Below are 25,287 nucleotides of genomic sequence, written 5' to 3'. Positions count from 1 at the left end.
TAGACAAGGAAGTAAAATAAATACAAAAATACATGGACTGAATAGTATGGCATTCACTTCTCTAGAGGATGAGATAAATGAGTTACAGGAGTAAATAATGAAACTATGCTAGTGGGGGTCTGCAACTTCCCATTTCAAGAACTAGATAAATCTAACCACAAAATAAATAATAAGGAACTTAAGGAGGTGAATAGAGTTTTAGAAAAGTTAGATATGATAGACCTCTGAAGAAAACTGAATGGGGATAGGAAGGAAATACATCTTTTTCTCTGTGGCACATAGCACACACAAAAAAGAAATGACCATATGTTAAGTCATTTAAAAACTCACAATAAAATATAAAAAACATGATATTAAATGTGTCCTTTTCAGATCATGATGCAATAAAAATTAAATTTAATGAAGGGCCAGGGAAAGATAGGCTAAAATTAAATTGGAAACTAAGTAATCTAAATGAGTGCATGAAAGAACAAATAATAGAAATTAGTAATAAATATATTAAAAAGAATGACAACAGTGAGACAACATAACAAAATTTATTGTGTGCAGGTGTAACAGTGCTTAAGAGCAAATTTCTCTCTCTAAATGCTTACAACAATAAAACAGAGAAATGGCAGATCAATGCATTGAGTCTGCAACCAACAAGAAAAAAAAACAACTAAAAGAACAAATCAAAAATCCCCAGTTAAACACCAAAATGGAAATTCTGAAAATCAAAGAAGAATTTAGCAAAATTGAAACTAATAAAACCATTGAACTGATAAAAAGAATAGGAAGCTTGTTTTATGAAAAAAAACAATAATATAGATATACAACTGGTTTATTGATGAAGAGAAAATTAAAGCAATAATTAGGAGCTATTTTGCACAAAGCATGCCAATAAATCTGACAATATAAGTGAAATAGAAGAGTACTTTTAAAAATATGAATTGCCCAGATTAACAAAAGAGGAAATAGAATACTTCAATAAACCCATCTTTGAAAAAGAAATTGAACAAGCCATCAATGTAATCCCTAACAAAATGTCCCCAGGGCCACATGGATTCACAAGTGAATTCTATCAAAAATTTAAAGAACAATTAATCACATTACTATATAAAGTATTTGGGAAAATAGGTGAAGAAGGTATCCCACCAAATTCCTTTTACAATACAAATGTGGTACTGATATCAAAAACAAGAAGAGACAAAACAGAGAAAGAAAACTGTAGACCAATTTACCTAATAAATATTAATGTAAAAACTTTAAATAAAATACCAGCAAGGAAATTATAGCAATATGTCACAAGGATCATACACCATGACGAGGTGGGATTTTTACCAGCAATGCAGACCTGGTTCAATATTCGGATAACTATCAGCATAACTGACTGTTTCAATAAAAAAATAGAAATCATATGATTATCACAAGAGATGCAGACAAATATTTTGACTCTATAAAACACCTATTCCTATTGAAAAAATATTAGAGAACATGGGAATAAATGGAGCTTTCTTTAAAGTGATAAGTAAAGTATGAAAATTGAACAGCAAATATTATCTGTAATCAGATTGGGGTAAAGTATAGAAGGCCATTATCACCACTATTATTCAATATTGTAATAGAAATGTTAGCTATAGCAATAAGAGAAAAAAAGAAATTGAAGGAATTAGAATAAGAAATGAGGAAACAAAGCTGTCATTCATTTCAGATGATATAATGTTATACTTAGAGAAACCTAGAGAATCAGTTTTTTAAATGACTTGAAAAAATTAAAACTTTTGCAAAGATGCAGGATATAAAATAAGCCAACATAAATCACCAGCATTTCTAGACATTACCAATGAGGTCCAGCAGCAAGGGATAGAAAAAGAAATCTCATTTTAAAAAGTGTAGACAAGAAGGATTCTGAGAAGATGGTAGAGTAGGTCAGAAAATTCCAAGCTCTCCAGGTTTCCCCCAAAAAAAGCCAAAATAGTACCTCAGGGTAAATGTAGAACCCTAAAAATTAAGAAGGGTTGGGTCATAATAATGGTCCTCCTGGGACAATGACAGAAGATCTGAGGAAAAATTCCAGGACCCAAGTTTGGTCCCTGTGAAGAGAAAACACCTCAGGCTAGTTCCACTGAAACAAAAAGCTGTGAGCCCTGGGGCTAGGTGAGTTGGAATGTGGTCTCAGGCCCAGTCACAGGAACTGTCACTTCTTAGACAATATGGGGAGCCAGACATCTTAAGGAAACTTCTGCTGACAAGGAAGACTAGATCCAGCTGTGCTGCTGAGAGGCATTACCGGGAGAGAAGGAAGAAGTTTACGCATGGTAAGTGCAAAAGCAGTGGTGAAGGGAAAATGCTGGTTGTGAGCACTTACAAAAGGGTGGAATCCTTGGTTTCATTCCAAGCTGAAGGGGAGTACTGAAGGAGGATTTGAGGCCAGAGGCACCATTTGCCCATCCCACGACTGGAGGTGATTTCAAAAAATAAACTGCTACAAATTTTAAAAAATGAGCAGGCAAAGGGGAAAAAAATCCAACACAGAAGGTTACTATGGGAATAGAAAAGATTGGGGTTCATCTTCAGAGATAAATACTGAAGCAAAAGAAAAGTCTCTCCTACCCCAAAGAAAAATGTCAAATGGTCACCTGCCCAAAAAGATTTCATAGAAGACTTTTAAAAGACTTTAAAAATTGAATGAGAGAGACTGAGGAAAAATTTTTTAATAAGAGCAATCCAAGAAAAACAAGGAGTTTGTGGGGAAAAGTCAGTCAACTAGAAAAAGAGATCTAGAAACTGAAAGAAGAAAATGATTCCTTAAAAATTAGAACTGGGCAAGGAGAACCAGCAAAGGTACAAGGGAACAAAAATTATAAAACAAAATATAAAAAATGAAAAAAATTGAACAGAATGTGAAACATGAGAAAAACAAGTGATCGGGAGAACAGAACAAGAAGAGAAAACATAAGAATAATTGGACTATCTGAAAGTTTTTATTACAAAAAAGGAATATTGTACAATAATGCAAGAAATAATTAAAGGAAATTGTCCTGAAGCATTAGCACAAGAGGGGAAATTAGAAATGGAAAAAATCTACCAACCACCACAACTCCACAAGAATATCATAACTAGATTCCAAAATTCCAGGTCAAGGCTAAAATATTATGAGCAACAAGGAAAAAAAAACAATTTAAATATGGTGGTGTCACAATTAGACTCACACAAGGCTAGCGATGGCAACACTGAAAGACCACAGGTCTTGGAACACTATATAACAAAGAACAAAAGAACTGGAGTTGTGGTAGAAAATCTAATACCCAGCAAAGCTAAGCATAATCCAGAATTTTTTTAAAAAAAATAAACATTAAATGAATTGTCAGACTTTCAGGATTTTGTTTTTTAAAAAAAACCTGAATGTAATAGAATATTTGACGTATAAGATTCAAGAGAAATATCAGGTACATGGCAAAGACTAATTATAAGGGACTTGATGATTATAGATTGCTTACCTTTTATGCAAGGAAATGTAAAACATATGTCTAAGATTCTTATTAGTAATGAGTAGTTTGTGAGAAAGAAGGGAATTTCCCTGAATATGATATCATTTCAAAAGTTAAACCATTTAGGAACAGGTGAAAAAGAGTATTTTATACAAAAGAAGTCTCAGAGGAAGAGCTGATAAAGAAGATTAGATGGCAGAAGGTGGCTGGTAGTTCTGGAGCCCTACTTTCATCAGGAATGGGTTTAAGAGGGTAGAAGGATATAAAAGTCTTCTAAATTCAAAAAATGAAAAGGACTTGTCTATACAAAAATATTTATAGCAACTCTTTGTGTGGTGGTTAAAAACAAAATTGAGAAGGTGCCCAACAATTGGTGAATGGCTAGAAGACTTGTGGTATATGATTGTAATAGAACATTACAGTGCTATAAGAAGTGATAAGGAGGATGATTTCAGAAAAATCTGGAGTTATGTAAACTGATGCAATGTGAAATGAGCAGACCCAAGAGAACATTTTACACCATAAGAACAATAGGTATGATGATCATTTGTGAATAACTCAGCTACTGTCAGCAATACAGTGATATAAGATAATTGTAAAGGACACATGATGAGAATGGTTATCCACCTCCAAAGAAAGAACTGATGGAGTACTAATGCAGGTCAAGGCATACTGTTTCTCAATTTCTTTATTTTTTTTTTTTTTTGTGGTTTTCTTTCTTTTGGGTCTGAGTCTTGTTTCACATGTCTAATGTGGTGGTATGTTTTGCCTGACTGAACATGTATATCTTATTTCAAGCTGTTTACTGTCTCAGACAGGGGCAAAATGAGGAAGGAAGAGAGAAAATTTGGAACACAAAATGAAAAATATGAATGTTAAAAATTGTTTTTATATATAACTAGGAAAAACAAAAAATAACTTCATAACCTATAATCTTCCAGAATTCTTTAACCTTGCTTTCCTCCATTAACTCTATTATCCAGTGACATTGGTCTCTTTGTTATTCCATGAACAAGAAACTCCACCTATGGACTCTAGGCATTTTTAAGGGATATCCCCTAATTCCTGAAACTCTTTCCCTCCTCATATCTGCCTCCTAGCTTTCCATGCTTTCTTCAGTTTTCAGGTAAAGGCTCATCTTCTGCAAGAAGACTTTTCCAGCTCATTTTTAATCTTAATGCTTTCACTCTGAGGTTACCTGCCAATTTTAATCTGCATGTGTAATAGTTTGTATATTCTGTTCCCTGTTGTGCAAAGAGCTCCTCGAGAGCAAAGATTGTCTTTGGTCATTGTTTGTAATCCCAACGTTTATATCACAGTGATTTGGACATACTATTTACGCAATAAATGGTAGTTGACTTACTATCTGCCAAAGTGTTAATACAAAGCAACAATTTGGAAGTTCTGGAAGAGGATCATATAAAATGTAGAGCTTGAGCTCATTTTAAAAGAAGAGAGAGATTCTATGAGGCAGAGGAAAAAAGGAAATACATCCAAGTATGAGGATGGCTGAAAAATGGGAAATTATGGGAGATGAAGTGTCACTCAAAAAGAAGAGAGGATACCAGTTTGGCTGGATTATATACTTAAGCTATGATGTTGAAAAGGTAAGGATATTTTGTTTGTTTGTTTTTGTGAAGTGCTTTTGAAACTGAGTGGAGGAGGTTTGATTTTATTCAGTAAGGAGCCACTAGAGTTAATTGAGTAGAGGAGTAATATAGTCAAATCTCTTGACAATTTTTGACCAAATTTTTGATCACTTAAGAAAATTTTAAAAGGAAGAATAGTGAGGGCTAAAAGATTTTCCCATTCTTCCTGGATTTGCTGATTACCACATGGTATCAGTTTACAAGGAGTCATGCACAAGATAGAAAAGATTCAGCCATTTACTCATATTGCTCACTGATAATAAATGTGTAGCATGATATGTTTTTAATATAACAAAATAATTAGGGACTTCCCAGTCAAAGAATCAAGACACACAACTGGCCTGTGATATGCCCTAACTGAAGGCCAGCTGTGCCAATGGTATAGTCATTGTCAGATCAATTATTCTTTCTAAGATGGGAAAGCTAATCCTTTACCCTTCTGAGGGGGTAGAGTGGGTGATTCAGAATGTTATAGTGGAAAAAAAAGGTTGAAATTGGAGTCTGAAGACGACGGTTTTAATCATGGTTATCTTCTTTTTTTGTTAATTTCCCTCTTTGACAAATAAAAAATTTGGACTAAGTGATATCTAAAGGCTTCTTTCTAACTCTAAAATATATAATCCAATCAGTATGAGCAAAATCTTTCTCCTGGTCTTCTAGGAATTTTGTTTAATTTACTTTCTGTTAACTGTATTTCTTATGCCCAGGTCATTGTTTCCTATTATTTAGACAACACAAAATTAGTCATCTTTTATGTCCACACAGATAAAATTCATGAAGAAGTTGATCGAGTGATTGGACATCATAGAATTCCTTCCATTAAAGACAAACTGGAGATGCCCTACACAGAGGCTGTGCTGCATGAGATACAGAGATGCTTTAATCTTGCCCCTTTCAGTCTGCCCCATGAAGTTACCCGTGACACCCAATTCTATCAATACTTCATACCTAAGGTAAGAAAAAGGGACATGACAAAAATGCTGTAGCTGAGTTAGAATCTAGAATCTGTATTCCCTTTGGACTCCACAATTCCATGTACAAATTTTAACGTGTCATAAAGTGTGAATCCAGTATATATATTCTAGTGTTAGTGTCTGGGGGTACTCAGAGGAGAAGTGACTTATCCTGGGCTACACAGATAACATATGCCAGAGAGAGAGTTTGACCCAAGGCCAATTTCTTATTTATTGTGTCATCTTGCACTTTGTTGATTTGAATATGTGAGGGAAATAGTGATAGAAACTTAATTGCTATAACAGGCAACTTCTTTAACTGAAGTGGCCTTTTCAGTTAAGAAAAAATCCATTTGGAACATATCCCTGGCATTTTTATCTCCCTACTGAATCTTACTCACAACCTACTCATTTATGTATCTACCCATCATCAAATTGAGTTATATATTTTCAGTCAAGTTGAAATAATTACACATTCCTTTAATACTCCATATATTTCATAATTCTGAAGAAGAAATAATAAAAACTATTACTTTCTCTCTACTCTTTAACAGAGTATAGTAGGTAGACATTCTGCTTTGGAGTTAGCAATACCTTTGTTCAAGTCTGCCTCAGACTGATAATAGTTGTGTAGCCATTGTAAAATCAGTTAATTTTTAGTAGCCAGGTAATCCTCTAGTCTTTTAGTAAATGGAGTTTCCACACCAAGGGTTGCCTACACAGATGAACTTACTTGTCCAGACTTACCCCACTACCATAAAAAAAATCCCCTATACTCTAGCAATCATCTAGCTTTGAAAGAGCAATTTGCTGCTGATATAGTTTTTTCTAGTTATATCCACCTGTATCTTCATTTTAGGAACAAGTCTACCAGAAACAATTTTTATTTATTTATTTTTTACTTCAATAGATACAAAAGATGTCAGTTATCCCCGGAACCTGAAAATTACTCTTTCACAATGCATTTTACAATTTAGAAAATTTACTGTGTGTGTGTGTGTGTGTGTGTGTGTGTGTGTGTGCATGTGGAAGTGTGTGTGCACGAATATGTGTGTGTGGGTGTGAATCTATAGAGAGGAATATACATATTACTTGGATTTATGGAATCTTATTTGACCTTGTCTTCCTCTTTCCCAGGATCCCTCTCTCTTGACTTTCCCTCAGTGGAACTGGATATTTTCTAGCCAGTAGGATTAATTTTTGTATTATTTAGCTGTGGTTTTGCCTTCTTTTTTTAGTCCCTTTTCCCCTCCCCTCCTAAGGTCCTTTTCACAAGTCTCAGGTAAGAGAACAAAGAAGAATCTTTTTTATCCTGTTCAATAATAGAAGTTACTGGACTCCTATCGAAATGCACTTGGACAAATTCTTTCTCCTTTGGAACTGGGCAATCATGTTTTGCTCCTCATTTTAAAAACCTGATCAAAGTATCATAACCCAGCTGGTTTTTGCATATTCACTAGCCACAGAGTTGCACCCAATTTCTAGATTGCAGTGGGAAACATCAAGCTTTTCTCTTTTTCATCAAGTTGTGGCTTATGGCTGCTTAAAGAAACCTTCTAATACGGTTTTCATTTAGCCTAAAACTGCTAGCCTTTCCCAAGGAATGTTTTCATTTCTATCAAAGTGCCGGGTTCTATAGGCACAGCTCCTGCACCTCCACAATTTTTGTCTTTTTCTTTTTGGCTCCAATTCAGTGTTGAGCAAAAATTCTTACATAAATATCAGTTTCATTTGGGGATCTCTTTAAGGAGGGAATCAGAGGATTCTTTTGATTTCTAGAATACCAGGGCAGTTCTCCTTGATAATTTCTAGAAAGATGATGCCTGGACTCTTCTTTTAAATCACAGCCAATTGATAGTTTAATAATTCTTAAATTATTTCTCCTGCATTTTTCTAATGAGATATTTCATATTTTCTTGCATTTTCATTCTTTTGCTTTTTTATTGCTTCTTGAAGTTTTATGGAGTTATTAGCTTCCACTTGCCCAATTTTAATTTTTGAAGAATTGTTTTCTTCAGTGAGCTTTTATACCTCCTGTTCATTAACCAAATCTACTCTTTAAATTTGTGGAATAAAACAAGCATTTCAATAGCATAGTACAATACAAGAGATGATTGTACATGAAACTGTAAATCTCCAATGCATGACTTGCTGTTCCTTTCCAATGCATAACAAAATTACCATGTAAATTTTTTTTCTTTTATTCTTCAATCCTCTCCTCCACCAGTCATTATTAGACACAAATAGGTCTATCTATGTAAAATTATTCTACACATACTTCTATTTATCAATTCTGTCTCTTGCTACAGATAGTCTCTTCATATATCCTTTAGGATTAATTTAGGTATTTATAATAAATAAAATAACTTACTGGCTCAAAGTTGTTCTTAAAACAATATTGTGATTATTATATACAATGCTGTCTTATTATCCCAAAGGATGTAGGGAGTTTAATAACTCTTTAGAAACAATTTCAGATTGCTCTCTAAAATGGTTGGATCATTTTATAATTGCACAAACAATTAACTTTTCTACATCCTCGTCAAAATTTGTCACTTCTACTTTTTATCATCTTAGCCAATCTGGTAGTCATAAAATGATATTTCAAGGTTGATCTGCATTTCTTTAATCAATAAAAATTTAGTGTATTTTCATATAGCTATTAATTGTTTTGATTCCTTCATTGGAAAATTGCTTGTTCATATCCTTTGACCATTTACCAACTGAGGAATGACTTGTATTTCTATAGGTTTGGATAAGTTCCAATTATTATTTCTGAATTCAAAATTGTGCACTCAAATTCAAAAAATACAGTAAATGGTAAAGTTGTGTTTACATGTAATTGAGGGAAAATATTAAAAAAATTTGTGATGAGTTATGAAAATTTTCTCTCTCTTCATTGAAAGCTTAAAGAATTTGGTCAATCAGGAAACATTTATTAAGTGTGTACTATTTGCAAAGCACTGATACATTGTATCAAGATATTAATCAATTTACTATTGTTATTTCTTTACTCCAGGATACAATAGTGTTGACATTGCTCTCTTCTGCCTTATTTGACCCCAAAGAATTCTCCAACCCACATCAGTTTGACCCAGGACACTTTCTGCATAAAGATGGTAGTTTAAAAAAGAATGACTACTTCATGGCTTTTTCTATGGGTATATTTTCTTTCTTGTCCTAACCTCAAAATTTGAAAAGAATCCATCTCTACAACAACTTTTCCCTTTGGCTGCTTATCTTAATGCATTCTGGGAAGACATCTCTGGCTTCTTTATACATCTGCCACTAATGCCCACATGATTCAGTTTTGTTTCTGTAACCAATATGATGGGGTATTATCTCAGAACACTTCAGCAAGCTAGCTTTGCTTCTTCTTTCTTTCTTTCTTTTGCCTTTGTTTGTATCTCTAACTCTCAGAATAGGGCTGACACAGAAGAGGTGCTGAATAAACACTTATGCAAAGTTGAATCTTTTGCTGTTTTTGTTTTAGAGAATCAAGTGCCTTTGATTGGGTCTTGCTTTTGAATGAATGAATCAATCAAGAGTCTTTGACTAGAAATAGTATATACACACACACACACACACACACATACACACACATATACATACATATATATGTATACTATATATTATATCTGTAGACTCTATATATAGTAGAGACAGCAGTCAGAAACAGAGCTGAGAGGGAGGAGAGAGAAGTGACTGTGAGTGGGCTAGGGGAACTTACTTGTGGGGAGGCCTAACAGAAAAAATGCTTATGATGATCAAGTCTTGTCTGTTGATCTGTGTTGATTTCTCAGATAGAAGTCCTATCTGTTTATCTGTGTTAATTTCTCAGACAGAATCCCTGTCTGTTTGTCTGTGTTGATTTCTCAGACAGAAGTTCTGTCTGTTGGTCTGCGTGAGCGAGCTGAGATGATGGTACTGGTGGTATATGTTAGAATGGTTGTTGCCCTGGTGAGCTCTGTTTTACCAGAGGCAGAAGCTGTGGAGTGGAGCAGTCCCCATGAGTGGAGACATGGAACAGGAGCAGGGAGCTGCCTAAGTGTGAATGCAGGCAAGAGTTGGGAATGGTCAGCCCACAGAGGAAGAACCATGGGACTTGTAAGCCAAACCTGAGTTAGGATAAAAGAAGACTTTACTTGGACACATGATAGTGATTAAGAAGATTGTTCTTACTGTGACCTAGGGGTAGATAGTGTGTTATTTTGAAAGAGGACATTATGGGGATACTTGGTATTGATCAAGAATGTTGCTATTGTTATGATATATATATATATAAATGATATATTTTACCTAAGGATGTTGCTATGAATATCATGCTTTACCCTATTTAACAATGTTTAGTTTGTTGCTGAAAAGAGAGTTCATTATACTATGTGATTTGTCCCTTGAAATTATTCACAGTAGCAGTCCTGAGATGCACTGCCATGATTGTCTTTACACTAACCTACTATCACCACACTATGGGAATTAGATACATGGGTGGGAGATGTGGAGAGTTCTGTACATACACACACATATATGTATGCATACACATATGTGTGCACATGTATAAATACACATACACATATATACATGTGCGTATATGTGGGTATATGATCCATGTGGAAAGAGAGTGTAGAATAGTGGAAATAAGTAGCTTTAATATCAACTATGGTTCAAGTTCTGCCTCTGACCCATCCTCCTGGTCATGGGATCCTGGGCAAGTCATTTAAGCTTTAAATTATGATTAAAACTATAAGGTGAAAAGTAGTTACATATTTATAGTAGTAGAAGAAATTTCCTCATTGGGGAAATCCTTATTTTGTTAACGTTTTAGACGAGGACCAAAAATGAAAAATGCATTGTGCTTGGCAAAGAAAGATATTCAAAGATAAATGAGCCATAGTCTATAACTTCCAGGAAGTTATAAAATAATTGTGTATGGAAAAGAATAGATGAGTATAAATAATTACACTTCAAAAAGAGAATATCATGAATGCATGAAGGCTATATCAATAATATTTTAAAACAGAATAGTTATTTAATATATATGCTTTGCAATAAAGTGCTCTATCTCATTTACCTCAATTGATCCTCCCAACCCTGAAAAATAGATACCAAAATTATTCCCACTTTACAGATGTTAAAAATGAGGTTGAAAGAGTTTAAGTGACTTATGCAGTCTCATGATTAGATAGTGCTTAAGGTCACAAAAGAAATTAATTTTTCCAGGTTCCAGGTTCAGCATTCCATTTCCCTGTGCCACTAAGTTTCTTAAATAGGTACTAACAAGGTGCTACTCTATTGGTGTGGAAGGGAGGTGTCTCAGATAAGATTTTTGGAAATGGTGGTATAAAAATGAATTTTTAACAAGAAAGTCATTGAAAAGAATCTTGCTTTCTTTCACAAAAACTGGCCTGTTTAGGATGGAGCTTGGCTAAGATGGAGTCATTTTTATTCCTGGTCACCATTCTGCAAAACTTCACCCTCAAGGTTATCATTGATCCAAAGCAAATCAGTATCAAGTCACATTTGAGCTGAGTTTTCATTCTATTCCAAAATTCCAACTGTTTTTCCCCCACTAAGGAAGAGAAAGTCATACTTAAAATTCACCTTATTGCTTTCCCATCAAGATCCAAATTCTCTTATTTCTTGAAACTAGCCAACTCTATTATGGAGAAATGCAATTTTTATCATTTTCTTTTAACAGCTTCCAATTCTTATACACATGCTCAATGAAAAGCAATAGATTAAAGATCTCCTTATATATTTTCATGTCAGGGGGGTAGCATTTTAGAATAGCATGAAGACACCCTGATAATCTTCAGGTTTTAAACCATGCTGCATGTTTGGAACTTTTAGTTTTAGTTGATACATTTGTTCTCACTGGAGTTCACTGTGTGCCGTGATTCATTTTTTTTTAAGAATGGTATCTTGATGTTAAAAGGAGAAGACAGTTTGAGGATGAAAAGACATGCCATGAAAAATACTGAGATAAGTATCCGTTAGAGTTCAATAACAATCTGGCATTTCAAAATAGAGATACCAGCAATAACCACTAATTTGATTCAATACCACGAATATGCAAATAGGGTTGTTAAGTCAAAACATAGTCCAAGAAATTGTCCTGAGGGTGGGGAGCCATAAAATCTGATTTTTACAAGAGAACCATTGAATAAAATCTTGTCTCCTTTTAGGAATATAGGCCTTTCTGGGAGAGGGCATGTCTAAAATGGAATTGCTTTTTTCCAGTCACCATTCCACAAAATGTAGTTACCACAATGTTCTGTTGGGATTTTCAATGTTCCCAAATTACCATATAATTTAGAAAACATAATAGTGGATTTCACTGAAACTACATGTCAAGTGTGAGTCTTGAATGACAATGACTTTGTTGAGAAAGTCTGAACCATTAATAAAGTGAAATCTGACTCTGATGTTACTCTTGGAAAGGTATATGAAGCCCTACACTATTTTTTACAAGCTAATGGTCAACCATAAGTATCTATGATGCCAATTGCTCTGTTATTTAGGATTGACCTGGAATTGAATAGTCACAAAGACCTATTACAGTAGAGGGGGAAAGGGGAGGGAGGTGAGCATTGAATCTTACTCTCATCATGTTTGGCTTAAAGAGGGAATTACACACATGCTCATTTAGATATAGAGATCTATCTTACTTTATAGGGAAGTAGGAGGAGGGAGAAAGAAAAGGGAGAGGTTAGATAGAAGGGAGGGCAAAAGGGAGGACAGAAGTAGTAATAGAGGAAAGGGGAAAGAAAAGAGAGCAGGTTTATAGAAGGTAGGACAGATTGAGGGAAGTGGTGATCAGATGGAAAACACTGGTGAGGAGGTAAAGGGGGAAAGGAGAGATAAAAGCATAAAACGGGGGGTTGGGGGGAAATAGGATGGAGGAAAAGACACAGTTAGTACTCATAACTGTGAATGTGAATGGGATGAAGTTTCCCATAAAATGGAAGGGGACATCAGAGTAGATTAGAAACCATAATCCTACAGTATGTTATTTCCAAGACACATTTAAAGCAGAGAGATACACATACAGTAAAGGTAAAAGGCTGGAGCAGAATACATTATGCTTCAACTGAAGTAAATAAAAAAGCAGGGGAAGAAATTCTATCTCAGACAAAGCAAAAATAGAGCTAAGTAAAAGAGATAAGGAAAGAATCTACATCTTGCTAAAAAGTACCATACACAATGAAGTAATATCAATATGAAACATATATGCTTCAGGTGATATAGCATCCAAATTCTTAGAGGAGAAGTTAAGTGAGTTACAGGAAAAAATAGATAGCAAAACTATAGTAGTGGGGACTTCAGTTCTTCTTATAAATCTAACCACAAAATGAACAAGAAAGGAGTTAAGAAAGTGAAGAGAATTTTAGAAAAGTGAGATATGGTAGATATCTGGAAAAAATGAATGTGGATAAAAAGGAATATGCTTTTTCTCAGCAATACATGGTACCTACACTAAAAATTGATCAAGTAAAGCATAAAATCCTTATGATCCAAGGCAGAAATATTAAATGAAACCTTTCAGATCATGATGCAATAAAAATGCATGTAACAGAAGGTCAAGGAAAGGTAGACAAGAAATTAATTGGAAACTAAGTAATCCAATTATAAAAAATGAGTGGGGCAAACAATAAATCATAGAAATAATCAATAAATTCATCTAAGAGAATGGCAATAATGAGACAGCTTCCCAAAACTTATGGGATACAGTGAAAGTGGTTCTTACAGGAAGTTTTATATCTCTAAATGTTTATATAAATAAAATAGAGAAAGAGGACATTGATAAATTGGACATGCAACTAAAAAAGCTAGAAAAAGAACAAATTAAAAATCCCCTATTAAATACCAAATTATAAATGATGAGAAATCAAAATAGAGATTAATAAAATTGAAATTAAGGACACCATTGAACTAATAAATAAAACTAAGATGGTTTTATTTTTTAAAAAATACAATAGATAAACATTTGACTAATTTTGATTTAAAAAAAGAAAGAAAAAACAAATTACCAGTATCAAAATTATAAGGAAATTAAAGCAATAATTAGGAGATATTTTCCCTACTATATACCAATCAATTTGACAATCTAAGTGAATTGGTTGAATATTTACAAACATATAAATTGCCCAGATTAATTGAAGAGGGAATAAAATACTTAAATAACCCATTTCAGGGGGGAAATGAATAAGCTATCAAAAAGATCCCTAAGAAAAAATCCCCAGGGCCAGATGAATTTACTAGTGAAATCTACCAAACATTTAAGGAATAATTAAATCTAATGCTGTATAAACTATTTGGGAAAATAGGCAAAGAAGGAGTCCTACCATTTTTTTTTTTTTTTTGTGACACAAATATGGTGCTGATACCTAAACCAGGAAGAACCAAAGGAAAGAAAATTACAGTACAATACATCTAATGAATATTGGTGCAAAAAGTTTAAATAGAGATTAGAGCAACTTATTACAACAGTAATACAAATTAACCAGGTGGGATTTATACCAAGAATTCAGGGCTGGATCAATATTAGGAAAACTATCAGCATAACTGACCATATTAATAATAAAATTAGCAGAAATCATATGATATTTCAATAGATTGCAGAAAAAGCTTTGGACAAAATATAGCACCCATTCATATTTAAAAAAACTAGAGAGTAAAGGAAAATCATGGAGTTTTCTTTAAACTGATAAGTAACATCTATAGTATCTTCTATCTAAAACCATCAGCAAGCATATATATAATAGAGATAAGCTAGAAGCATTTTCAAAAAGATCAGGGGTGAAAGGATGTCAATTGTCACCACCATTATTCAATATTTTAGTAGAAATGTTAGATTTAGGAATGAGAAGAAAAAATGAAAGAATTAAAATAGGCAAAGAAGAAACAAAACTATCACTATTTGCAGATGATATAATGTTCTACTTAGAGAATCCTAGAGAATCAACTAAAAAAACTATGTGAAATAATGAACAACTTTAGCAAAGCTGCAGGATGTAAAAAACCCCCATATAAATCATCAGAAAAATCTTTCTATAGAAAGAGAAATTCCTTTCAAAATAACTGTAGACAATATAAAATATTTAAAAGTCTCCCTGCCAAGACAAACCCAGGAACTATATGAACACAATTATAAAATACTATTCACATAAATGAAGTCAGATCTAAATAACTGGAAAAATGTCAGTTGCTCATAGGTAGGCTGGGCTAATATAATAAAAATGACAACTCTACCTAAATTAATTTACTTATTCAGTTCCATACCAAATTACCAAAAAGATATTTTATAGACCTAGAAAAGTTTGTAACACAATTCATCTGGAAGAACAAAAGGTCTAAAATGTCAAGGCAGTTAATGAAAAGAAATACAAAGGAAGGTGGTCTATCTGTACCAGATCTAAAGCTATATTATAAAGCAGCCATCATAAAAATTATTTGGTACTGGCTATAGAGTGGTAGAAGAGTGAATTAGATTAGGAACACAAGACTTAGTAGTCAATGACTACAGAAATCTGTTGGATAAATTGAAAGACTCCAGCTTCTTGGTTAAGAACACAATATTTGCCAAAAAACTTCCAGGAAAACTGGAAAATAGTCTGGCAGAAACTAGACCAACATCTTATACCATATACCAAGATAAGGTCAAAATGGGTACATGATTTACACATAAAGGGTGATATCATAAGCAAATTAGGAGAGCAAGGAATAGTTTATCTGTCAGATCTTTGATAGATGGAAGAATTTATGGCCAAACAAGAGATAGAGAACATTATGAAATGCAAAATGAATAATTTTGATTACATTAAATTTAAAAAAAAAAAGTTGTGCACAGACAAAGCCAGTGCAACCAAGATTAGAAGGGAAACAGAAAGCTGGAAAACAATTTTAAAGCCAGTGTCTCTGATAAAGGCCTCCTTTTGAAAATATATAGAGAACTGAGTCAAATTTATAAGAATACAAGTTGCTCCCCAGTTGATAAATGGTCAAAGGATATGAACAGGTAGTTTTCACATAAAGAAATTAAAATTATCTGTAGCCATATGAAAAAATGCTTTAAATAACTATTGATTAGAAGAATACAAATTAAAATAACTCTGATGTACTACCTCATACCTATCAGATTGGCTAATATGACAGAAAAGGAAAATGATAAGTGTTGGAGATGGGGGAAATTGGAACACTAATTCATTGTTGGTGGAGTTGTGGATTGATTCAACAGTTCTGGAGAGCAATTTGGAACTATGTCCAAAGGGCAATAAAACTGTGCATACTCTTTGATCCAACAATTTCACTACTAGATCTGTATACTTAACACATCATAAAAAAAGGGAAAGGACTCACACGCACAAAAATATTTAGAGTAGTTCTTTTTGTGGTGGCAAAGAATTGGAAACTGAGCAGGATGCCCATCAGTTGTAGAATGGCTGAACAAGTTGTTGTACATGAATGTAATGGAATACTATTGTCTTATAAGAAATGATGAGCAGGAAGATTTGAGAAAAACTTGGGAAAGACTTATATGAACTGATGCTGACTGGAGTGACCAGAACCAGGAGAATGTCATATACTGTATCAGCAACATTCTGCAATGATCAACTATGACAGGATTAGCTCTTCTTGGAAATTCAGTGATCCAAGACAATTCCCAAAGGCTCATGATGGAAAATGCTATCCACATTCAGAGGAAGAACTATGGAGTCTGAATGCAAAGCACTTTATTTTCACTTCTTTTTCTTTCCCATGGTTTTTTCCTTTTGTTCTGACTTTTCTTTCACAACATGACTAATATGAGAATTTGTTTAACATATATCAGATTGCTTGATGCCATGGCGAGGGAAAGAAAGGAGGGAGAAAAATTTAGAACTCAAAATTTTGTAAAAATGAATGTTGAAAACAATCTTTACATGTAATTGGAAAAAAATAAAATACTATTAAGACAAAAAAGGTATTTAAAGTCATAGTCTATTGACCAAGGGTCTGTTTTGAAGTGTGCAACCTACTTTCTAGATTTGGTCCTTGTCAGAATAATGCTTGACAATAAAGATGATTATTAATAAAGATAATGCCTAAGTATGTGAAGATTCCCAAAGAACCCCTCCAGGGTTAATAGATCTTGCTCTTACTTTATTGGGTAAAATTTATATTTTACATTTTCATGTTATACTCCAAATTTGACAACATCCATTCCTTTTATGGCTGAATGTCATTCGGGCTGGCTACCATCAAGAACAGACAACCTCAACAAAAGGGAAAATGTAGAGAAAGTGTGCAGGACCAGGATCAAGCATGTCAAATGAAATTTTCATGAATCCTCTACATTTTCTATCTCCCTCATCCTTGCTCCTGGTAGTATTCAGGGAATTACAAGGTGCAGTTACAGGGATGGTTGCCAGAGCATTGAAACTGGATATTGCTTAATAAGCTCTATTGCCCTCTTCAGTTTGAGTTACTGAATATGTGTTATTTCCTTGTAGGACTATAGACTCATTATTGGCTCTTTACTTCCACCCCCACTTAAAAAACAAGTCAGACATTTTGAGCTTGAGTTTTTGACGAGATACCTGTTCTAGCTGTGGCCAGATTGCTGCAATGGAGCCCTGGACAGTCACCACTCTCACCCTTGTGGTTTGTGTCTCCTTCTTGGTTATTTTATCGCTGTGGAGAAAAGACTACAAAGCAAGGAAGCTGCCTCCTGGGCCAGTTCCTCTCCCCATCATTGGAAATATGCTACAGTTAGACATGAAGGATCCCTCCGTGTCTCTCTGCAAGGTAAGGGAACTGAATCTTGTGATTGGACTCCATCAAGTGGAATGTCAATCATAAAGCCCCCTAGTAATGAAATCTCATGCCTGATTCTAGGGATGACTGGGGATTAGAAACAAAGATCCCAAAAAGGTTTTCATGATATAATGAGAGATATTGGTAGCATGATGGCTGGAGCACTAGACCCAGAGTCAGGATGATGTTACCTTAAAGACTAATTCAGAGAGTTCTTAAAGAGAATAAGTTGTAGACAAAACTTAATACTGACTATATAAGTATATATGCATGTATTGGGTGTATGTGTGTGTATGTATACACAATATAGATATATATGTATTCATGGTTATATTTAAGTCTTTGCAAGTATATCCAGGAGTGAGAGTGTATTCAAAAAATAAGCTTACCTTTGAAAAATTTTGTTTTCAGACATAAAAAATAGTATGGGAGACATGATGGAAATAAGGATTAGCATTAACAAGCATATTAACTGCACTGGGGAATGTTAAGTATAAATATCAATTTTTATTTTTGCAGTTAATAGGACAAGAGAATTTCATATGCTTCTTCTATTCTAGTTTCTGCTGTGAGGCTGAGTAACTATTCCTTGGTAACTGTTTTAGTTGAGGGACCAGGAGCAAAAGAGGATGACTAATGAACTATGGGACATCTAGCCCTGTTGCTCCCACCACTCATCTTAAATCATTATATCTGAAGCTTGACCAGACAGTCAAGAAAATTAAGTACTCATAGCTTTGAAATCAATGAATTATGAAATCTCAGAGCTGGGGGTGCTTGATCTCATAGGCTATCTAGGTCAAACTATTTTTATTGTATAGTCATTATAGTTGTAGTAGGAAGGATATTATAGACCAAGGGTCTTTAATCTGCTACCTGTGGACTTTCATAGATTAATTGATAGATTTCTAACGATCCATGAACCTGAAAAGGGAAAAAAACACATCATTTTTATAAACCTTTAATTGCAATTTTCTATTTTCATCTTTTCCAAATTTTAAAAATACGTTATTCTGAGAAAGGGTTGGTGGGTTTCACCAGATTGTCAGTGGGGTTCATGACACATAAAAATGTCAAATTCCCTTAATAAACAGGTATTATCAGCAGATCTGGAGTCAGAAAATTTGGATTCACATCCTAGGTCTGATATTTAAAATCTAAGTGACCTTGGGCAAATGACTTGTCTTTATGGTTGAATTTCTTCATCTCCAAAATTAGGGTGATGGACAAGATGATCTCAAATTTAATTCAAGATACCAAATGAAGAGAATACTCAGTACTTACTGGTGGTGGTCCAGTCTACTTTTAGACAGATCTAATTATTAAGAATTTTTTTCTATCTGTCCAGCTGAAAACTACCTCTTTCAACCTCCAAGCCAATGTTCACTCTGTTTTCTGTGGCACAGAAAAATAAGTCTAATCCCTATTACATTTGATAGCCCTTCAAATAACTGGTTATCACATTCCTCTTAAACCTGTTCTTTTAGGCTAAAAATCCATGTTTCCTTAAAATAATCTTCGCACAGCTTAGTATTTGAATCTCCTTACCAATCCAGCTAATCTCACAACACATGCCAGTTTATGAATGTTCATCCTTAATTGTGACACTCAGAACTGAACACACTAATCCAAATGTAGTCTGACCAGAACAGTGTACAGCAGGATAGTCACCTTTCCTATCCGGGACATTTTGCTTCTATTATTGTCATCTTGTGGTTAATTCTGATTTAACGTACCTGGAATTGTTCCATAAATCATAAAGACCTGAATTCAAATCCCACTTCTGTCACTCACTGGCTATATGGCCCTGGACAAGTAACTCAATCTCCACAGTAACCCAGGAAACACTTTAAGGCTGTAAATTGCAGAAAAGGCACCAACCTGCATTGTTAAAAAGAGTTTCCTTATTAGGAGTTTCTATAACAGCGAAATCTCAAATCTTCCCCTCCTCCCTTAAAAAATAAAACAAACCACAAGCACAAAGATCTTAATGCTTTTTCAATATAACAATGAAACTATGTTCTCACTGATGTAGGTATTTTCCCTAATAGTGTAGACTGCAACTCAGAAATGTCTTCTCATTCTATGCAAATCTTTTCCACATTCTCCCATTAATCAGCCATAAGTGTGTCTACCCATGTTGGCAGCCTTCCTCTGTGGTCAAAGTCTTTTAACCTGGGCTCCATTGACCTCTTTATTTCAGGAGATTCAACTTGGAGCAGAAAAATATTTTGATAACTATAGTTTAATATAATTGGCTTGTTTTGTATTTCTACATATTTTATTTTATTAATTTTAAAACATTTACCTCAGTAAAAAGGACCTATTTTACCAGAGTGCTAAGGTGATCCATGACACAGAGAAGGTTAAGAACTACTACTCTAGGACTACTGGTATTTCATAGTTATTAGTGGGATATCTATATGTAGGAATATCTATATATTTTCCCGTCACCTTGCACAAGACTGAAATACTTTTTTTTCTCATTGTATGTGTCTTGAATAATACTGTTTTCCATTTCTATGACTAAATAATCACTGGAAATACCCTGAGCCCCACTTTTGTCCAACATGCCATTTCTATTTTAACCTTTGACTTACTAACAACTTTGATTCTTTCAAGATTGTGTTACTGAAATATTTGTATAAATGCACACATTATCCCAAGGAGAATATTGATATTTAAACATATTTTGCCAAATATAAAATCTTATGTTTTGGCAAAGCCTTTTTATAACCTGGCCCCCTTTTACCTTACAAGCCTTCCTATACCTTATTCTTCACCCCTTTCCTCCATTAAGTGATGTTGGCCTCCTTGCTGTTCTTTGCTCATGGCTTCCATTTCCATACCCTAGGCATCTTCACTGACTAGTCTCCACACCTAGAAAACTCTCCTTCCTTATGTCTACTTCATGGCATTCTTGAAGATTCATCTAAAATCCCTACTTCTATGAGAAGCCTTTCTCTTAATCTTCCACCTTAATATTAGTGCCACGTATTTACTTCCAATTTATTATATGTATATGTATGTATATCTTGTTTTTTCCAGTGCTGTTTTCATGTTGTGTCTCCCATTAGATTATGAATTTCTTGAAAACAGGAACTGCCTTTTGTCTTTTAAAAAAAATTCGCAGCACTTATGGTAATGCTTAGTACACAGTAACATTTAATAAATGCTTATTGATTGACATGTGGACTATTAAATCCTGGGTCCATCTCTCTTCCCATGTGCAGTGCTTCTAAGAGTTATTTGTACCAAATCTGATAACTAAATGGAGCATATTTTGAACCACATCTTTGTCTGTACAATAAACATTTATTATTAATTTAATTTTTCTTCTATTAATCGTTAAGCTAATATCTTGAACAATCATGCATAGCACAAAGGTGGTTTTCTAGTGTTCTAGGTTTGATTCAATCAGTGAAATGCCATTAACAAATAGGAACATCTAGAAGATGTCACCATTTATAGTGAATTATTTCCATTTGAATTCAACATAGAAGTCCTAGGCTTCCATTCACGTGAAAAATTCCAAAAGTCAATGCAGTGCATATTTCTCCTTGATTTATAAGTCTTTTGTAAAGAATGATCAGAAGCGTATTGAAACAAATCTATTGCTGCAATTGAACTTATAAAGAAATCTCATTTTATTTTATATATCTTACATTAATTATTAAATTACTATTTTTACTAATAATTAGATTACTAAAAAATAAATTAATATTACTTTCTAAAAAATATTAAGTGTTTTATGTTCCTTATAAAGAAATCTTAAAGTTTGGATAAGCAAATCTTTACTGCTATTATTCTCCCCAGTGATCTCCCCACCCAACTAGATGGCACAGTGAATCAAGTACTAGGGCTGGAGTGAGGAAGACTGGAGTTCAATTCTGGCATCAGACAATTATTAACTTTGTGACCTTAGTCAAGTCACTTAATCATTTCCCCTCAGTTCCCTCAACTGTAAAATGAGCATAATAATAGCACCTCTTTTCCAGGGTTGAGGATTAAATGAGATATTTTTAAAAAGTGCTTATCATAGTTCCTGACACATAATAAGCACTATGTAATTGCCAACAATTATTATTAATTATTCCCATTAATATTTCTGTAGTCATTGTCAATATTATTTTCATATTTCTGCTCACTTTATTTTGCCCCACATCTGCTTCTATGACTTTTCACTATTGAGCATTACTGCTTACCTTCCTCTGCCATTCTCCTCTGTATTTTACTACCACTTACTCTGTGTTCTAAACTTCTATTTTCCTATCTCTCCTTTGTGGCAAAAATGTTATGTTTATGGGCTACAGAGCTCTTTTGGCTTACTTTGGTGGATCTGCTTTCACCAGTTAAACTTGCATGAAATGGTTATGTTTGAGGTTAATATGTTTGCCTCTGTTCATTTCCTACTTTTACAGCTTAGTTTTTTTTTATTATTTTTATATGATTCTTGACTGTTATAAGCTGTGTCTATTTTTTATTAAACTTAGAAATGTTGATTGTTACTGAAATGAGTCTATGGCTTCTTTACACACATGAAGTTTATTCTAATACTCAGTGCTGATGGAGCCACATTGATTAGAGATAAGGACATGATCCTAGAGAGGTGGGCTGAACACTTCCATAGTGTTCTCAACAGACCGTCATCAATCAATGCTGAGGTCATTGACCATTTACCTCAGGTTGAAGTCAATCCCTCCTTAACTGAACTTCCAACTGAAGAAGAGATTTTGAGAGCCATTAGGTTCCTTTCATGTGGCAAAGCACCTGGTGCTGATTCTATTCCAGCTGAGATTTACAAGGTAGGGGGACCATTGCTCATATAAAAACTGACTGAAATATTACAGGTTATATGGTGAAAGGAGATTGTGCCCCAGAATTTCAAGGATGTTTCCATTGTCCATCTTTATAAAGGTAAAAGGAATAGATTGTCCTGCAACAATCACAGGGAGGTCTCTCTCTCAGTCACTGCTGGCAAAATTCTTGCTAGAGTCCTCCTTAATAGGCTGATCCTTCACCTGGAAGATGGGCATATAGCTGAGAGCCAGTGTGGCTTCAGAAAGGGCAGAGGAACAGTCAATATGCTACCCAACAACTCCTGGAGAAATGCCAGAAACAGGACAGAGGTCTGTACACAATGTTTGTAGATCTGACCAAGGCCTTTGACTCTGTTACTCGTGAGGGTTTATGAAAAATTATGTCAAAATTTGGTTGGCCAGAGAAGTTCATCAGCATTGTATGTCAATTTCATGACGACATGTTTGCCTGGGTTCTTAATGCTCTCGTGCCTTTCCAGTCATCAATGAAGTAGAACAGGACTGTGTGCTTGCTCCTATGCTTTTCAGCATGATGTTTTCAGCCTCATTTTCAAATGCTTTCTATGAGGATGGACAAAGGCATCAAGGCAAAACTACTGTATTGATCGTAAGTTTTTCAATTTGAAAACTGAATTCAATTTGTTACAAGCCAAGACCAAAGTGGAGGGAGTGTTGGTGCATTATTTTCTGTTTGCAGATGATTGTGCACTCAGTGCAGCCTCTGAAGCTGAAATGCAACGAAGTATGGATCAGTTCTCTGTTGCCTGTACTAATTTTGGCCTAATAATCAATACCAAGAAAACACAGGTGCTCCATCAGCCAGCACCACACCATCCATACCTGAAACCATCAAGTACAACAAATGGAGAAGATTTGAAAGCTGTGGATAAGTTCACTTTGTACTTTTCAGGGATGTACACATTGACAGTGAAGTTGACACATGCATTGCCAGAGCTAGCTCAGTGTTTGGGAGACTCTGAAGAAAAGTTTGGGAGAGAAGAGGTATTAGACTGATTACCAAACCAAAGGTCTACAGAGTCATTGTGCTGACCTCATTGTTGTATGCCTATGAACAGTCTACCAGCACCATACCAGGAAACTGAATCGCTTCCATTTGAACTGTCTTAGGAAGATTCTGAAGATAACCTGGCAGGACAAGGTACAAGACACTGAAGTCCTTGCTCGAGCTGAACTGCCAGGCATTCAAATTATGCTTCAAATAGTGCAACTCCAGTGGGCTGGCCATGTTGTTCAAACGCAAAATGCATGCTTGCCAAAAAGACTATTTTATGGAGAACTTGCATAGGGCAGGCAATCACATGGTGGCCAGAAGAAATGATACAAGGACACTCTCAAGGTCTCTCTCAAGAACTTCAGATTTGACTGTGCAACATGGGAGACACTGGCACAGGACCACTCAGCATGGCATAGCCACATAAGGAAAGGTGCAGTGCTCTTTGCACAAAGCATAACTGAGACAGGACAAAGTAAATGCAGGATGTGCAAAATTTGGGATATCCACCCCAAATATTCAAACAGACTGTCTGTTCCCAGACTGTGGTAGACCATTCCAAGCTCATATTGGTTTGATTTGCCACAGTTGGACATGCTGAAATTTCACTTTACAATAGTAATGTCATTTTGGTCCTCTTAGAAGACCAGGGACAACAACCAACCATATGTGTGTATGTTTGTATATAAATACACACACATGTGTATATATACATATATACCCATATCAGAAAGAGTACTGTGCTCTATGAGCAAAGCATAATTGAGACAGCACAAAGGAAAAGTAGGATGTGCAAATGTGGAGTAACCACCCCAAATGTTCACACAGACTATCTGTGCCCAACCTGTAGTAGAGCATTCCGAGTTCACATTGGTCTGAACAGCCACAGTCATACACACTGAAACTTCATTTTATCGTGGTGATGTCATTTTGGTCCTCTTAAAGAACAAAAGACAACAACCTATTTTTGCAGCCTAGTTTTTTTTTTAATCATTTTCATATGATTTTTGAAACTTTAACGGATTTTATTATTATAGGCTGCATCTATTTTTCATTAAACTCCCAAATGATGTTACTGTTAGTGAAATGAATCTTTGACCTCTTTGCACACATATAGCATATTCTAATGTATTTCCCATACTGGCAGTTGAACATTTCCTATCTATTACAATGTAGCAAATTAATTTTATATAGTTTTGTGTTCATTAAATCCAGTGCCTCCCTACACTTTTTTGAATAAAGTAATCATGACATATTGGCATGAAGAAGTCTTAACTTTCTTTTTTTTCTTTTACCATCTCCCTCTATCCCAATCTGTGCATTAAAGTCACTAAGTATATAAGTATGTGTTGTCATGGTGTGAATGATTTTGACGCCTTCTTTATGGACTCCCCTCGCTATTTTTTTATCTGCAACAGAAAATAATATCTGTGATTACTTATGTGGTACTACTTTTGCTCATTAGCATTAGCATTGCATTGCCCCATTAAATTACTTTTCTTATTGCCTTGGGAAGCACAACCTAACTCTATCAAAATCCTATTGGCCATCATTTCATTTGGTTAAAACTTCATCTTCTTGTTTTGT

The 25,287-nt window shown here is 34.6% G+C and overlaps 1 protein-coding gene and 1 pseudogene across 1 annotated transcript in view; both read left to right on the top strand.

The window, feature by feature from the left end:
- LOC140517302 (cytochrome P450 2C23-like) overlaps positions 1–12,632 on the top strand; it is a 43,060-nt pseudogene extending 30,428 nt beyond the window's left edge.
- A 4,946-nt stretch (positions 12,633–17,578) lies between these two features.
- The window catches only part of LOC140517301 (cytochrome P450 2C23-like), a 32,412-nt gene continuing 24,703 nt past the window's right edge, over positions 17,579–25,287 (top strand). The window contains exon 1 of the mRNA XM_072628439.1: positions 17,579–17,859. Coding sequence (XP_072484540.1) covers positions 17,680–17,859 — 180 coding nt within the window. The 5' untranslated portion in view covers positions 17,579–17,679. The remainder of the gene's footprint in view (positions 17,860–25,287) is intronic.

The sequence above is a fragment of the Notamacropus eugenii genome, chromosome 1 (genome assembly GCF_028372415.1).
Source record: "Notamacropus eugenii isolate mMacEug1 chromosome 1, mMacEug1.pri_v2, whole genome shotgun sequence".
In the NCBI taxonomy this organism is placed as follows: domain Eukaryota; kingdom Metazoa; phylum Chordata; class Mammalia; order Diprotodontia; family Macropodidae; genus Notamacropus; species Notamacropus eugenii.
Note: the sequence above shows the minus strand (reverse complement) of the source record. Positions and strands in the feature narration are given on the sequence as shown.